The sequence below is a fragment of the Aspergillus homomorphus genome, assembly GCF_003184865.1.
Source record: "Aspergillus homomorphus CBS 101889 unplaced genomic scaffold BO97scaffold_63, whole genome shotgun sequence".
NCBI lineage: Eukaryota > Fungi > Ascomycota > Eurotiomycetes > Eurotiales > Aspergillaceae > Aspergillus > Aspergillus homomorphus.
In genome coordinates, this window is record NW_020291949.1 from 23,707 (window position 1) to 39,868 (window position 16,162).

General features: G+C 43.4%; 5 protein-coding genes across 5 annotated transcripts; 3 read left to right on the forward strand and 2 right to left on the reverse strand.

Annotated features, from left to right (window-relative positions):
* Positions 1-409: 409 nt before the first annotated feature.
* On the forward strand, positions 410-809 carry BO97DRAFT_438320 (DNA-directed RNA polymerase core subunit RPB10; the record flags this gene model as incomplete). The annotated part of the gene is made up of 4 exons (XM_025697908.1): positions 410-445; positions 506-564; positions 627-713; positions 767-809. The coding sequence occupies 4 exons, from the start codon at positions 410-412 to the stop codon at positions 807-809; spliced, it is 225 nt and encodes a 74-aa protein (XP_025546699.1).
* A 1,513-nt stretch (positions 810-2,322) lies between these two features.
* Positions 2,323-4,275, forward strand: BO97DRAFT_438321 (uncharacterized protein; the record flags this gene model as incomplete). The annotated part of the gene is made up of 4 exons (XM_025697909.1): positions 2,323-2,376; positions 2,427-2,528; positions 2,565-2,693; positions 2,743-4,275. The coding sequence occupies 4 exons, from the start codon at positions 2,323-2,325 to the stop codon at positions 4,273-4,275; spliced, it is 1,818 nt and encodes a 605-aa protein (XP_025546700.1).
* Positions 4,276-4,559: 284 nt separating this feature from the next.
* Positions 4,560-8,053, reverse strand: BO97DRAFT_408940 (DDHD family phospholipase). The gene is made up of 4 exons (XM_025695967.1): positions 7,150-8,053; positions 6,369-7,095; positions 5,050-6,249; positions 4,560-4,984 (listed from the first exon to the last, which is right to left on the reverse strand). The coding sequence occupies exons 1-4, from the start codon at positions 7,832-7,834 to the stop codon at positions 4,852-4,854; spliced, it is 2,745 nt and encodes a 914-aa protein (XP_025546701.1). The 5' UTR covers positions 7,835-8,053; the 3' UTR covers positions 4,560-4,851.
* Positions 8,054-8,292: 239 nt separating this feature from the next.
* On the forward strand, positions 8,293-11,127 carry sac6 (fimbrin). The gene is made up of 6 exons (XM_025698688.1): positions 8,293-8,618; positions 8,678-8,727; positions 8,779-8,989; positions 9,041-9,726; positions 9,851-10,833; positions 10,892-11,127. Exons 2-6 carry the CDS (start codon positions 8,705-8,707, stop codon positions 10,924-10,926), a joined length of 1,938 nt encoding a protein of 645 aa, XP_025546702.1. The 5' UTR covers positions 8,293-8,618; positions 8,678-8,704; the 3' UTR covers positions 10,927-11,127.
* A 1,059-nt stretch (positions 11,128-12,186) lies between these two features.
* Positions 12,187-13,286, reverse strand: BO97DRAFT_356173 (RNA-binding protein; the record flags this gene model as incomplete). Its single annotated transcript, XM_025692161.1, has 5 exons — positions 12,187-12,242; positions 12,291-12,666; positions 12,723-12,822; positions 12,873-12,929; positions 13,204-13,286. The coding sequence occupies 5 exons, from the start codon at positions 13,284-13,286 to the stop codon at positions 12,187-12,189; spliced, it is 672 nt and encodes a 223-aa protein (XP_025546703.1).
* Between the last annotated feature and the right edge of the window lie 2,876 nt (positions 13,287-16,162).

A 16,162-nucleotide genomic window follows, 5' to 3' on the forward strand; every position in this document is an offset into this window, starting at 1 on the left:
CGGACAAGCGGGCACTGCACACTGGGCACTGGGGTACACTGGCAGTCTGGCTGGTTGGTGGGCAGGTCTGGCCTATCCCTGTTATGTATTAGCGCTTCCTTGGTTAACACGCTTTTTGAAGACTAGTGGGCTTTCGGCCAAGCGCAGACCTTCGAAAAGGAAATAAATGGGGCCTTACGCGGCCAATCATAGATTCTCCAGCAGTCATTAATGTGAGACGATCATTCCTCACTTTCAGAGAACTGAGGGATACAGAAACTTACGAACTCAGCCACTTCTGCACAGTACAACAGCGTTTCGCCTATATATGTACTACTTCCATACTTTTCTCTGATTAAGAAGAAATTTCTGTCCCAATTCTACCTCATTCACAACACCTCTTCTCACTCCCAAGGCGTTTCTTGACCAAATGATTATTCCGGTTAGGTGCTTTTCTTGTGGCAAGGTATGCAGCAGTGTATTCATTCCGATGTTGTGAACAGGCTCTAATCAACGTGGATAACAGGTCGTTGGGGATTTGTGGGAACGCTACTTGCAGCTTCTCGATGAAGGAATCCCAGACGGGTCAGTCGCTTTCTCCCTTAACTCCTTGCAATATGAATACGACTTCTGATGCCATGCCAAAGTGATGCTATGGACCAGCTTGGCTGTAGAAGATATTGTTGCCGGCGGATGATTATGACCCATGTGGATCTGATAGAAAAACTTCTTCGGTAAGAGCGGATGATCGAGAGATGCATTCGATCAAGAACTGACATTTCGCCAGTTATAACCCCACCGAGAGAGATCGGGCGAAATCTCAAGTATGATTTGGTTTCGATTCCATGCAACGACTCTGCGAACTACCTATTGCCTCAATTGTCCCCAGACAACATACACATAATCTCTTTGAAAATGCGGGCTAGCTGCTCGTTAGTCACCAACTACCAAAGGGCTTGCACAAGGGATGTCTTGGTTCTGTTTCGGTTGGGCTCAAAATTTCCGGGTTTCTTTCCTGCGGCTTTCTTTTTTTCTCCCAGTGATTTTCCAGCGGCTTCTCTCTCTCTCTCTCTCTCTCTCTCTCTCTGGATGTGTAGTGTGTGTGCGCGCGTGTGTTTTTCGCCTTTGTCACAAAACCCCCTTGTTTGTCGGCGGTCTTATCTGTGTTTCAAATCTCATACCATTGCCCTGTTTTCGAATGACCTCAAACCTATGTAGTAGCGACGAGCACCTTCAACCATATTATATAATCAACACCTAGGCGCATAAAACATTCAGCTTGTGGTATTGTTAGCGCCGCCTTGGCACTAGGTGGTTTGTGTGGGCATCGAATGCCAAATTCAGGCCAAGTAGACAATTTATCTGACTATACATAGCACGTGACGGCTAGTGGTGTCAAGCGACTTGAGGATTAACATCAATCTATGATTTTTCTGGCCGTGCACGCTGTATGTTTAGGCTCTATGGATTCTGTTCGACAGAAGCATCTGGGATGATTTGCTAAGTTATCATTTCAGGATTGTAGATGGTTTCAATTAATCGTGATCCCTTCAGCATGATGGGTTGTAGTTGCTGAGGCTTAGTACTGGCTTGCGTAAGGTACAGTACCTAGTTACGGAGCACTCGTCACAGTCATAAGAGACGTTTATGCATTAATCTAGTCAGTATGAACCATTTCGATACCAACTTCATACCACTTTGATACATACTCAAATTGGAAGCACTGCATCCATACTACCGAGGACCCAAGAGCGAATCTGGATGCGGGACAAGTAAATGTCTTTGTCACTCAGTCTATACAGACAGGGCACAGTGTTGACCTTATACTGATAAGTAAATCACTGTATCGCTTCATGTCGACAATATTTGTCAGAGTCTATATGTTACAAACCAGGAGACTACTGTACTGCTAGTAAAGTAGCATTTTAGTGCTACTAGTAGGCGCGGAGCATCTCACGGCGGCAAAGCACATGATGTGCGATGAGACACCCCATCTGGCGTGTTCATACTTATCTGCTCGTCCGAACATTGTTCTATTCACGCTACAATAAGAGTCAGCGAAGGTTCCAGATTACAACATCGAAATCGCTTTTTCCAATATTTGGAGCTCCTCAATACAGCAGCTCCCATCATCATCCCTAAACGCGCCATGTAAGAGGGGTAAGGTGCAGCGTTGACTCGGTTCATGATGCTAAATCACATAGGCCTGACAAGAACCACACACTGGCAACAGCTGCGGATTTGGTGCATAATCCCGTATCATCTTTCCCCACTTCAGAAGACGATGTAGGTGACACGCATGATAATTCTCTCGAGCGCGATTCAGAGTCTAAATGTAATTTCATGACGGCTGCCCCATCAACACCATTTGCCGGACTGTCCCAGGCAGAACTCAAAGTATGAACGATGGCTAGTCAAACTATACTTCATACTGAACTTGTTGGCAGATACAGACTGCGAATGCACACACCAAAAGATTCGAGGCAAGATCAGATGAAGATGAGCCACCACAATCAGTGATTCATGCTCCTGCAGGTTTTGGTGACTTTGTAAGTGGTTGACATGCAAGTCAGCAACTCCATCAGTATCTTCAACCAACTCACTTGGTAAAAACTAATGCGGAGAAGGCGAATGGACAAGTACCTTGTATTGACACTTTTGTACCATCGGGTGCTATGAAAACATACACATCAAATGAAGCGATAACGCCAATGGTACTGCTCAATCTTCAACCCAAGAAGCAGACTGACTGACAAGTGCTAGGCCGAGGCTGATAGCCCTGTATCACCTCCTCCATTGAGTACCTCAATCGAGCCAGCGAGTGATTGGTCTGAAAGAGCGACCCCTCGAGCGCAGACACGGCAGGAATTCGAAGATCCCCGCATGGAGTTATGCTCCAGAACTGTTGATATTAGGGCCGATGATGTTGCTCGAGGAGGAACGCCCTGGTTATCAATGTCCAGTGTCGAGGGCAAGTCAACTCTTTCAGATGCTGGCTCAAAAAGGTTATCAAAGGCAAACCTGTCTGACGAGGGAGCAGAGAATGACGCTCTAACGACAGCCCTAGCAGAGTGCTGGGCTCTGTGCAATTCATTGGCCACTCTCAGCTGTTTACACAGTAAATTTCAAAAATCTCATGCCAGCACCCAAGATGAGGCTTGGACTTTATGCTGGCGTCTATGTCAGGAACTATATGTCAGCCAGAGCGGATTTCCAACATCGAAAGTGAACACCATCCTCGATGTTTGCCATGGCTTCTGTCAATCCCTATTTGAAGCTCGTGTCAAAGGAGACGAAGTGACAGATTCAATTCTCCGCGTCAGTTTTGAGCTCAGTAACCATCTCTATAACACACATGATCGGAACTTACCGGAGGCTTTCAGAGAGAGGACTCTGGAATTTTATATAACTTTGTGTCATCGCTTGATGAAGCAGAAAGGCCTGGTATCTGAGATCGATTCTCCGCTCTCTGCCTGCTGGTCATTCGCTGAGATGCTTTTCACTATACGTCAAAGTAAAATGGGGAGCAAGAGGCCCGACGAAGAAGTCCTAGGGTCAGCAGTCCAAGCTTGTTGGGAGCTTTGCGATGTCTTCAGGAGAGGGTGGGCGCAGCGAATTGATCGGGATTCTGACCGTGGAACGCCACGGCCAAGTCAAGCAAATTTTCAGCAGGTCATCGAACACGTCAATGATTCTCAATCGAACGGCTGTGACGACATCCTGGGGCAGTCGAGAAACCCCGAGACTCCAACCACTGTTTTCGATGATACTGCAACGATATCACCAGATGAAGCACCTCTTCAGAACATCTTTGTCTTGGGCCAAAGCTCCATTCAAGCACCGCACACTGCTTGGTCATCCAACTCATCGGCTACCTCTGGACAATCACAATCATCGGAGCAAAGCTCGTCCACCAAAACAATAACTACTCTTTCAGGGGAATTGAACTTGGTGATCATAAAAATATTGGTTACGAAGGCTGCGATAAATAGCGGGTATCAGCGTTCTGGGTCGCAGAGTTTCTCATCATTCGTCAAATCACTTTCCTCCGATGCATTTGGGTCCACACCTTGGCAGATCTCACTTCTGAAGAATTATAAGCGGTTGGTAGCGTTTGACCCCATTTTCAAAGGTGCCAGTTCTCACGCACGCGCAAGTGCCATTGATGTAGCGCAGGCCGTTCGGCTTGTCGCACATGATGGGCAATATCCATGGCTGCCGGACCTTTACCGCTTGGTCTTTGGGTTCCACACGGATGAGGCTTTAACCCGGAAAGAGATGATACTCCAAATATGATTCATTTGCTGTATTGCTGTGGCGCTCAGAGGTACACTTACTATGCCGGGGATGCGGCGCTAGGCTCGTTAGTAAATTCAGCAATATAGAGCAAATATTTGTTGCCCTGATTCCTGCTCGGGACGATGGCTATTGACCCCAATACAGGCTTGTTATAGGCAATCGACATTGCTGGCTTATTCAGGTCCGATCATACATCATATTCAAGCATATATCTTGAGGTGTAAAGTGCTACCCGTAGTGAATTTAGATGGTGTTATAACCAAATTCATCTAGATCCGAGCGGTTGCATTTGTGACTATACTGTCGTCACGATCATGGCATACAGTACAGGAACGATCATTCAGCATGGCAATCCGCTGCGAATCGTTATGTTCATGTAGGCTCATAGGATTTCGAAATCGGACAGGCCAGCTCTATATGAATCCAATAAGAAATCGATTCAGTAGATTAGGGAACACGCGTAACCCCGTACTGCTATCCCGTTTCTTGGTCAAAGATGGCCAAATATTACAATTGCGCACACGCTATAGGGTTCGCCGTCGATAATGTAGGTCATGGCCGACCTAGAGTTTCTCATGACTGTTTTCTCCTTGACTGCTCTCTCCTGCACAGCATCTGAGAAAGCATAAAATGGCTCACATCTTCATCCGCCCAATAGCTCAGGTGGCTGGCAATACTCGCAATCATAGATATGTCGAATGCACCCCTACACAGTAAGCGACTGGTCTTCATTAAAAGCTCGGAGACCACCTGAGGGGTGCCTGAACTTACTCCTGTATGCTATAGTCGACTCGTCCATTGGCATTCAGAGCCCTCACCTTTGCATCCTCCAGTAACATTCTTCTCGAACCACTGTCTGCCTCACAATCTCCAATAACATGGTCTGATGTTCGAGGAGTCTGCCCTTCCGCGGTTTTCACCCCACGGGAATTCCCGTAGAGCGTTTCCAGGCCAGAGTCGAGGAGAGTAGGTCGTCGTGTTTCATCTTCACCCAAGTGAGGGGTACCCGCAACGGAAGATCGGGATTGGGCATCTTCAGCAGTGAGATTGGAGGGTGGATGGGTAGAGACATCCTCTGGAATCAAACCTAGACTGCGATTGAGCAGACTGCTGGCGACACCCGACGTAAAATTCGTCCAGAGAGAGCCCACACTCTGACCGACACGACTACCAATCATGGAGAGACTCTGGCCAGATGTAGCCCATAGACTTCTCTTCACCGATGGCAAAGGCTGTGGCTTAAGCGATGACAGCGCCGGTGATATGAGAGGCTCTAAACGATAACTCACAGGGTCAGAAGGGTGAAAGATATTGTATAGCTGCCCACATTTAGGTGAGGAAACAGACAACCCGCTGTGAGCAAGCGCAGTGCTCGTTTGACAGCGAGCAAAAGATCTCGTATTGGGAGCGTGATGCGACGGCTTTTCAATGGGGCTTTCATCTTGCAGGGTAGATATTTGAGCATGTCGCCCAGCTATAGTCTTTCCTTTGAGCATCTGAAACAATGCAACTGGGGAGCCAAGACAGAAAAAGTCCTGGCAGTTGAAGTCCAACGAAGTGGCTCGACGGGAGCCCGTTCTGCTGTCATTAATCGAGGCGGGTGGACGATCACCATCATGAGGTTCATGACAAAGTATATCAAAGAGAATTGCACTGCCGAGAGAATGGCCACAGAGACTTACTGAGCCTTTGAAGGAAGGGTTCCTCTCCTTGAAGAGCCGCAAGATCCTGTTACATTCCCCTTTCACTATTTCAGAAATCTGTTCACAATACGCGCTCTGATAGAGCAGGACATCCATGGCCAGATCAGATATGAGACTCCGGACAGCAGGCACATTGTCGAGCGTGATATCAGACAAGGTAGGGTATGCTGGTACTTCGTCTTCGGGAGTTTCAGCGTCGGCTAAGTCAAGTTCCTTACGACTATGTTTTAGTCGTTGATAGGGAAAATCGAGCATATGTCTCCAACATCTAAGACGTTTACTCAATGGCACATGGTGAAGTTATTAGCACGCGTAATTTTGTGAGCCATCCATGTTGAGATATGAAGGATAGTGTTCGAGGTGTTAAGGGAGAAGTAGGCGACTCACACAGGTAAGACCTGGATGCGGCAATTGTCATGTTGATCAGCGAATTGTGAGTTCAAGGCTTGAAGATCGGGCGACGCTCGATAGACACTCTTCATAGTTTTGCGTAGAACATTGACGTCGTGTATGAAATTGACACTTTCTAACCTCAATCCAAGTCGTTGGCCGATCCCATGAGTGACTAGAACCAGATGATCAATTTCTCGATCTCTATCTTCATCGGATTCTCTCGACGCCTCCATTTCCTTCTGTTCTTGCTTGCGCACTTGCTCTTCAAGCTCAGCCATGCCTGAGCGATCAGCTGCCCCAATAATCTGCTCTTCAATTGTAGGCCTCCTTGTTGTATCGGCTAGGCTTTCGGTGTTCACCGGTCGGCTCAAAACAGTTGAATCCAGCAACTCAGAATCTACTTCGAGGTCCCCCTTCGAAGCAGTGCGCAGTTCGGATCCATTCTCTGGGCTCTTTTGTGAAATCCAATTTCTTGGTGATTCTCTAGGCTTCTTTGCTTCACTGAAGCCACGTACGAGTTTCGTGCCTGCGACGGCACCCAGCTTTTGGTACACAGTCGTGCTGACCCGGGACATGAAATCATCGCTTGTCAGCAGTGCTGTGGAAGCATCTTGATACGTGACTATATTGCTCATATAAGCGCCGAACAGTCGATGATGCCTCGGTTCATTGCTTGGCTTCGCATGCCTTGTGCTTCCGGCGGGACTATGAGAACCAGAATCTACCGCATAACATGAGCCACTACCCAGTATATTGATTTGTGTGATGTACTCACCCGGGTTGTGATTCTGTGATGTCGTGCTCCAAGCTGGTATAGAGTTTTCAGAATTCAAGCCACGCCAGGGCTTCACCTTCAAGTAACCTTCCTCAAGCTGGGTTGCTAAGTTCTCTTCACATGGCTTCATAGAAGATCCCTCCTGGAAAAACCATGTCCCACGGCGCACTTCATAAATGGGACCTGCCCAATATGTTGGCGCAAGTTCCCTCTGCTCCACGTTGACTTCAAACAAGAAGTCTTCGTTGACAGGAACCTTTGTGGATGCGCGTGGCTGACCAAGGTCTGCTTGCTCATGGCGAAAGTGCTCATTTTTAAATTCGTTATCCGATATTCGTTGGAAAGCTGTCTCGATTGCTTGAGAGTCTTTGGTAGAAAATTGCACGAACTTTTTGGGAGATGGCAGTTTGAGATTGTCTTTGTCCCGATCAGATAGCCCGGGCTTTCTTTTTGGGGTATCCACTGCATAGAACCACTTAACACTCAAAGGAGGGCAGTCTTCGGGATAGCGGTGTAAGCTGAGTCTGTATCTATGCGTTACAGCATGGTCCTGTCCTTGGGTTTGCTTCAAGACACTCTGAGTATTGTTATCGTTGCTGGGGTTAGATAGGCAAGACGAACTTCTGGAGGTGCTCCAGGGCGAGGTTGCCCCCAGAAAAGCACCTCGTGGGCTTTCTTTTGGCATGAGGCTCAGAAGAGCCCGAGGCTTCGTGGCAAGAGCCAATGCGCCTACGTCAAATGAACCTAATCGAAAGCTATACCTAATGGACAAGCTGTGAGAATGTATGGGAGTGGCCCTTTGTTGAATTGCAGCGGGTACTTAGAACTGATTATGAGACAATGCATCCGTGTGTTTCGACCTTTTTGGCCGTTGAGGGGTTGTGGATAAATACTTTATTTCACGTTAGTGCACTTAATATTTAAAGAATGTTGAGCAGGAGAGTATCAAGTCGCGCACAATGATACGGTTCAATTGGCTAGTCCGTCACGGCGCTTAGAAATGGGTCGGGTCGGGTCACGTAGAGCTACATCATCAGGCAGCAGGCGGCAGCAGCCGCCCAGATAATCTACGTCATGGACTTGGCTCAACAGTCAATATATTGTATCAAATAGTCTCTTTCCAGGAACCGTAAAGACTTTTGATGTTAATGAGATATTGGGTACAATAACAATAGACCACAACCGTTCACTAAGGGTTCTCAATGGGTGGCTGATCCTAGATATTCTTAATTTCCGGATGGTGAGCGATTGGTGAGCGATGCCAGTCATCATCCCCCCTAACCCCACCTTGCTGTTCTCGTCATTAGGTTGCCTGCTAGTCTACCTCGAGGAATAGACGGCAAGCCCGCCAGCCCGCCCCCCGTCCCCTCAAGAACACTCTCCTACCATAAGAGCTGCTCCCCCTCCTTCCCCCAAATAACGAGAGAGGGAAGGATTACAAATAGTCACCTGCTCACCATCAAGTAAAAGTATTGTTTCCCCACAGCTTGCTCTGGTCACCCTTACAGTTTATTTCGTCAAATCTCTAGAGGCCAAGTCACGACCCAGAGAGAAAATGAACGTGCTCAAATTACAGAGGTTCGGATTCTCACCACCAAATTCGGCCGCGGGGAACTAACTATGGTTCAGGAAGTTCCCGCAGTTTGAACAGTCAGACATATTCTCCCTTCAAGATGCGTTTCGAAAGCTGGATGTGGATGACAAGGGCTATCTAGACGAGGCCACTGCAATCAAGGCCACGCAACAATCAGAACGAAAGCCTTATGATGTTGTACGTCAGGCTTTGAAAGAGGTCGATCTGGACAGTTCCCGCCGCGTCGAACTCGAGGACTACGTCGATGTCTGTATCTAACATGCCACTTTCACTGATACTGCTAACATATTTGAGCAGCTTATCTCCAAAGTTCGCTTTGCTCCGGCACAGATTCAAACTGGTGGCCAGGGTTCCGCTGCAGTACTCCCTGCCAACCTGGCCGGCCAGTCCCGCCATGCCTCTAAGGGCAGTATTGGTGGGAAAATCCATGTACAAGGCTCTTCCGCCAACGTGACGCATACTATAAACGAAGATGAGAGGACCGAGTTTACCAGGCATATCAACGCCGTCCTTGCAGGTGATCCAGATATCGGCCACTCTCTACCTTTTCCTACCGACACCTTTGAGATGTTTGATCAATGCAAAGACGGTCTAGTGCTAGCAAAGCTCATAAACGACAGCGTTCCTGACACAATTGACGAGCGTGTCCTCAACAAACCGGGAAAGAGGACCAAGGAATTGAACGCTTTCCATATGACCGAGAATAACAACATTGTGATTAATTCGGCCAAGGGAATCGGGTGCTCTGTCGTCAACATAGGAAGTGGGGATATTATAGAAGTCCGTGAGCACCTCATTCTAGGCCTCATCTGGCAGATCATACGCCGAGGTCTGCTGGGAAAGATTGACATAAAACTCCATCCCGAGCTTTACAGGCTGCTTGAAGAAGATGAGACATTAGAGCAATTTCTACGACTCCCCCCAGAGCAAATTCTGCTACGTTGGTTCAATTACCACTTGAAGAATGCAAAGTGGGATAGAAGGTATGACACTTCCTTACTTTGAAAATCCCACTGTCCAACCCTTTATCCACTGGCTGGGGTGGACTAGGACTGTGCGCTAGAGTCGACAGATAAATCATCAAGCACCTTTGCTGACTTGTGACAGAGTCACGAATTTCTCAACCGATGTGAAAGATGGAGAGAATTACACCATACTTCTCAATCAGCTGGCACCCGAGACTTGCTCAAGAGATCCGCTTCATGTCGGAGACCTGGTCCAGCGCGCTGAACAGGTTTTGGCAAATGCGGATAAGCTGGACTGTCGAAAATTCTTGACCCCTTCTTCCTTGGTTGCGGGGAACCCGAAGCTTAACCTCGCATTCGTGGCAAACTTGTTTAACACAATTCCTGGTCTTGATCCGATCACTGAAGAAGAGAAACTGGAAGTTGAAGACTTTGATGCTGAAGGCGAACGAGAAGCCAGAGTTTTCACCCTTTGGTTGAATTCTCTTGATGTACAGCCAGCAGTCAATTCGCTGTTCGACGATCTCCGGGATGGAACTATCTTGCTCCAAGCGTATGATAAGGTAATTTCTGGCAGTGTTAACTGGAAGCACGTGAACAAGCCCCCGGTTTCCGGCGGAGAAATGATGCGTTTCAAGGCAGTGGAGAACACCAACTATGCAATCGAGCTCGGGAAACACATTGGCTTTTCCCTTGTAGGTGTACAGGGAGCTGACATTACTGATGGCCAACGGACTCTCACCTTGGGATTAGTCTGGCAATTGATGCGGAAAGATATAACGATTACCCTCTCTAGTCTAGCGCAACGCATGGGCAAGCGGGAAATGACGGATGCGGAAATGATCAAATGGGCAAATGACATGTCGCGAAGAGGAGGGAGAACCACAACAATTCGAAATTTCAAGGATCCTTCTATTGGCTCGGGCCTCTTCCTCCTTGATGTGCTCAATGGGATGAAGAGCAGCTACGTGGATTATGATCTCGTGACGCCGGGCCGGAACGACGAGGAGGCCTATGCAAATGCCAAGCTAAGTATCAGCATAGCACGGAAGCTTGGAGCGACGATTTGGCTAGTACCCGAGGATATTTGCCAAGTTCGCTCTCGCTTGGTGACCACTTTCATAGGTAAGTCTAAGTTCATCGGCTTGATATTGCGTATCTCTGAATTGACTGTATGATGCAGGTTCGCTCATGGCTACATACGAGAAAATGCAATAGTCTCCTTTCCAGTCCGCGGATCAAGGACTTGCTCTATGCCTTTATCACACATTGCATTGAAAATTCGAAATTCTTTCTGACTTTGATCTTACCGTGCTATTAAGGTCTCGTAACATGGGTTTGGGTGTAAATCAGGTGGCATGTTGGGAATTCCTTAAATTGTGTATAGACCACTGTAGATCCTCTTGTTCAGCTTCTGCCTCCGACTACTGATGTGGTGAGAATACTGCTATGGTGGCCCGGCCTCCATCGATTGATCCCACCAAGTGATGCAGTTTTAATCGAAGATTGCGACGTGCTTGATTCAGAAAAAGGAAGAGAAAGTAAAGGGAAAAAATAGAACGATTGCAAGATGTCGTTGTACAAAATGGCTCATATTTATCTTATCTTGTACGGTGGACTGAAACTCAGCTAAAGTGCAAAAGAATCCAATTATTACAGGATATATGTATGTACAGTACTACAGTTGGCACCATCCCACTTGGTGTTGCTAAATAGAAGTTTCTCTTGCTTGAGCCGTCTTAGATATCCTTACCAGTACTTCATTATCTTTGCTGCATATCAGGTCCGAGTGTGGCGAATACAGGCTACAGCTACTAACGACCGTTTCTCGCAAAGAGGTTGATCAGGAAAACCGACCGGACGAGTTGGACGAGGGAGGCATGGTATATCGGGTAATATTAATTTGCGACTGGGAGACGAATAACGGGCCGCCAATTATCGCGATGAAGGCAAGGACGACAGAAACCGGCGTTAAATCAAGATAGGAAAGGGGCTCGCTCGACGTTCGTTCGGCAATGTTTCGAGCTGCTGACCACGATAAATACCAATAACAAATTGACAAACCATCTAGGACACGTCGTCCCTCTCCCAAATGAAAGGCTGGCTTCCTTGCCTTTCTGGATCTTAGCTTCCTTCAATCCTTGCTTTTGCTCGCGCTGGGGACATCGTTGGATGAAACAACGAGGGACAGGTCAGGGGATAGGAAGCTCAAGAGCTGGGGTGAATGAACAATTGAACCAAGGATAACAGCTGAAACAAGAGGGCACGAGAAAGTTGAAACGGGCTCAGGAGGTCAAGCAGCACTCTTGAGTGATTGGGGGTGAGTAAAAGATATGTCGAAGTCAAGTACCGGCGATATATCCTCGATAAAAACGAACGCATTTTCTTTTAAATGAGACACATACCAGGACTCACGGAAGGCTTCGACTGAATACCTGATATGCGACTTCGTATCTCGAGGGACCAAACAGGACAAAACTACTCGGCGGTGTCAAGCTCATCATGAGCTGGACCCAAGGTGTCTAAGGGAGCAACTTCACGAGAGTCAGTCAATTTCTTACCTAAGAGGTTGTGAGACTAACCTTTTCTCTCTTCGCCATTGGGCCCGTTCTCGCGCTCATCATCACGTCGCTCGCGCTCATCATCACGACGTTCCCGATCTTCTTTGACATCACGGTCTCTTTCATCAGGGCTGCGAGAGCGATCGCGAGAACGTTCACGATCACGATCACGCCTGTCATAGTCGCGGTCGCGACGATCATAATCGCGGTCCCGACGATCATAGTCACGATCGTGGCGGTCATAGTCCCGATCATACCTTTCATCTCTACGCGGGGAGTAATCACCACGACTGCGTCGAGGAGAAGGAGAGCGCCCACGCCGGGGAGGAGTACGGTCACGGCGACGGTCACGACCAGAATCAAAGCGCCAGGAAGCTGAAGGAGGAGTCCGCGCCCACTGTAAATTGTGAGCCGGATGCTGGACTTGGCGGTAACAACAACGGGTAGACCAACCTCTATCTTCAGTAGGTCATCACGACCAATCCTCTTGTTGTGCATTTCGTGATAGGCATCATCCGCATCACGGCGGCTCTCGTATTCCACAAAAGCGAACCTAACACAGTAAGCATGCGAATGGAGTATTTTGTTGCGATTATAACATACAATCTGCTTGATGGAGTGCGCGGTGCCGGAATATCGCAGCGAACCAGACGTCCATATCTGGAATCATGTCAGAAATGTCTGAGGCTCAAATGGTCACTATCAATGATGATCGGCTTGGGGATTCGATGAGAGTGCATAAGGGTATAGAGTCTGGTGTGAGATTCCATTCAGAGCGCTCGCAGAAAGCTAATATAAAAAGGCAGTTTATCTCTGAACGACGAAAAGGCAGGCAGATTCGACAGCGATATTGCGAGACTCAATCGAGAGTTGTTGCGATTAGGACGAATGGTTGGCCATGGTAGGGCGAAGGCACTCGACGAGCGGCACGTACCGTTCGAATTCGTAGGCAAGATCGCGAGCTCGAGTCCCGTGCCCGAAGCCGGTGACATAGAGTGTGGTGCCAGGACGAGACATGCTATGTGCGTGGCTAAGTTGATTTGATGTGTGATGAAAGAAGTGATGGCTGCTTGAAGCAGAGCTGGGGCAATAAGAAAGCTTGGGATACCGGGAAATGAGCTAGCACGTGCTCTACAGGTAGGTATAGACACCAAAGGTGATTAAGTTAGTAAGCAGGTGCAAATAACGTAATCCACAAGCGGGCTGGCCACCCAAGCGGGCTGGCCATCTCTGTATTCCATATAAAATAGCTACTTTTTAACTCTTAATAGTTCAACAATAAAGCTACCTAGTTATCTAAGATCTTAATATATTTGAGATAAATATCTATATTTTATATAAATCTACTTCTATAAGCTTAAGAAGATAAATTAAAGCTATTATTATATTAATACCAAAAGTATAGAAGATTATAATATATTTTATATTACCTAATAATCTATAGTTTATATAAAAGATTTCTTAATATTAGAGCTTAGATATAAGTATTAAAAACTATATATATAAATATATAAAATAAGAAGTATAATTTATTAAGATAATAATATATAAAATATAGCTTTATTATATAGATAATATAGATAGCTAGTCTACTTGGGTGGCCAGCCTGCTTGTAGATTATATTATAATAAGTAAATGACATGTGTAAGCAGGGGGCATACCTACCCACTAAAACAGTTATTCTTAATAACTTAGAACTAACTAATTATTGATTAAACTACTAAAAATAGCTGTATTACAAAAAAATTCAAATAAAATAAATAAATAAGTTTACTCTAACAGTTAGGATTTTGTGGAAAAGTAAAAAATTCCTCTATATATAAGATAGTAGAGGATTTTATAAAACATTATAGACATCTTACACAACCCAGCTATTACTATAATAAGATATCTGTATCTAACTGTTATATATGAATATTCACTTTTATTCATTTTTTAGGAAAAAGTTGATAACTCAGTTAGATTTGCCTTAAATTGTATAATTCGAATTTTTCTCCATAGCCCCACTTTTCAGCTACTTTTTAGAGTAATTTTTGTATATATATTCTAAATTAGGTTGACTAAGAAGTAAATCATATTTGTCTCTTTTTTTCTATATATATCTTCTAACTTCTATAATTTATTTTTATTGTATATTTATATATTAGCTATCTCAATTTTTCTTTATAATTTTAGATTAAAATATCTGTTTTTAGATTTTGAATAATTCTTTTAAGATTGTGACAGGCACCACAGGGCTGCTAGCCAGTGGCCTGGCAGCTCCTACCTCATGGCTTCTACCTTCCTCTTCCGTATCGTGTATCCAATCTTCATGTATTTAAGGCCTGAAGTAGAACATTCAGAACCACTAATTAATTAATCTTATTAAGTCATACACCTTCTGTCTCCAGGGTCTAATAAAGATTTTTATGTAAATTATATATTTAGTTAATAACTATATCTACTATATATTTATTTTTGTATTAATTTATTATATTACTATTTATTTTAATTTATACTTTTTTTCTTTTATCTTCTACTTATATTAATATATAATATTTTAAGTATAATTATAGTTCAATAATATATTTCTAGTCCAGAATTGTAAAGGGAAAAGGTCAGCTAGGTATAGAATTAAAGTACTGGTATTATATAGATATAGACTAATCCTTACTTTCCTAAAATATAATAAAATCTAAATATTTAAGATATAATTTTTATTAAATTATTAATATTATAACTATTTTATAATTAAGGTATAGATATTCTATTATAGTAATTACTTAGTTATATAAATTAATTATAATAATTTAGTTTTTTTTAATAGCAGTTATTCTTAGTTATAAGATAATAATATAATATTATTAATTCAATAGTTAAACTAATTATTTTTATAAATATAATAACTAATAATAAAAAATAATAATATAAATTTATATTAAGTTAATATATTTTTAACAGTACTTTTTTATTTTAAGAATATAATATTATTTCTATTATAATAATAATAGTTTTTTTATACTTTTTTCTTTTTTTTATTTTATTAATATTATAATTTTCTAGATTTTATTATTTTTTTATTATAAAATACTTATTTTTAAATAGTTTTTATTAGTAAATATTTATTAAAATATATATAAATATTATTTTATATTTTTTATTATTTAACAGTGCTAAGAAATTAATAAATAAATATAAAAATTATTATTTATTATAATAATTATCTATATAAATTACTATTTTTTATTTATAATATTTTTTAATCTAAAGATATTATTCTATTTAAAATATCTTAAAATTTTAATAAAATAGTTTAATATAGAAATAAATAAATTATTTAAATCTAATTATTATTTTAATACAGTATTAAGTATAAAATATTATTAATATATTATAAAAAAAATTAATTATATTATTATAGATTTTTTTATATTAAATAAAAAAATTTTATTACAGTAGTTGATGGCTAAGCCGAGAAATATGATGTAAGATTATTGGTAGCATGTCCTGGTTCTCCAATGCGTGAGACATCGCATTGAGGTCTATACTGGTCAAATCTTGCTTCCTTTTCCCCTGATTCCTATATTTACTCGTCTCCTTGCTTGTCATGTACTGGGTTCTCTATGTTAACATCTTTTTCCTCTGCCCGGCTGATCACGTGGTTTTCCGTGTTAGCGTGTTTTCCGCTTTTTCTGATTCTGCTTGTTGTGCCTGCTTCTGCTTATTATAAAGTACCTGACTTCTTGGCTCTAATCTGTCATCCTTACTATAACCCTGATTTATCTATCCTATTATCTGATTTACTATACTATTTATAATTTTAATTTAGTATATTACTACAGAACTTAATATTATCTATATTCTTTCTTTTTCTATAAATTCTTTTTTCTTATACTATATTAAATATTTATCTT

Coding starts and splice junctions, on each gene's coding strand:
- BO97DRAFT_408940 (XM_025695967.1), bottom strand. CDS start 7,834: ATGCCAAAAGAAAGCCCACGAGGTGCTTTTCTGGGGGCAACCTCGCCC. Junction 7,096..7,149: donor ATCACAGAATCACAACCCGG/GTGAGTACATCA, acceptor GTTATGCGGTAG/ATTCTGGTTCTCATAGTCCC. Junction 6,250..6,368: donor CGCATCCAGGTCTTACCTGT/GTGAGTCGCCTA, acceptor TAAACGTCTTAG/ATGTTGGAGACATATGCTCG.
- sac6 (XM_025698688.1), top strand. CDS start 8,705: ATGAACGTGCTCAAATTACAGAG. Junction 9,727..9,850: donor AATGCAAAGTGGGATAGAAG/GTATGACACTTC, acceptor GACTTGTGACAG/AGTCACGAATTTCTCAACCG. Junction 10,834..10,891: donor CTTGGTGACCACTTTCATAG/GTAAGTCTAAGT, acceptor TGTATGATGCAG/GTTCGCTCATGGCTACATAC.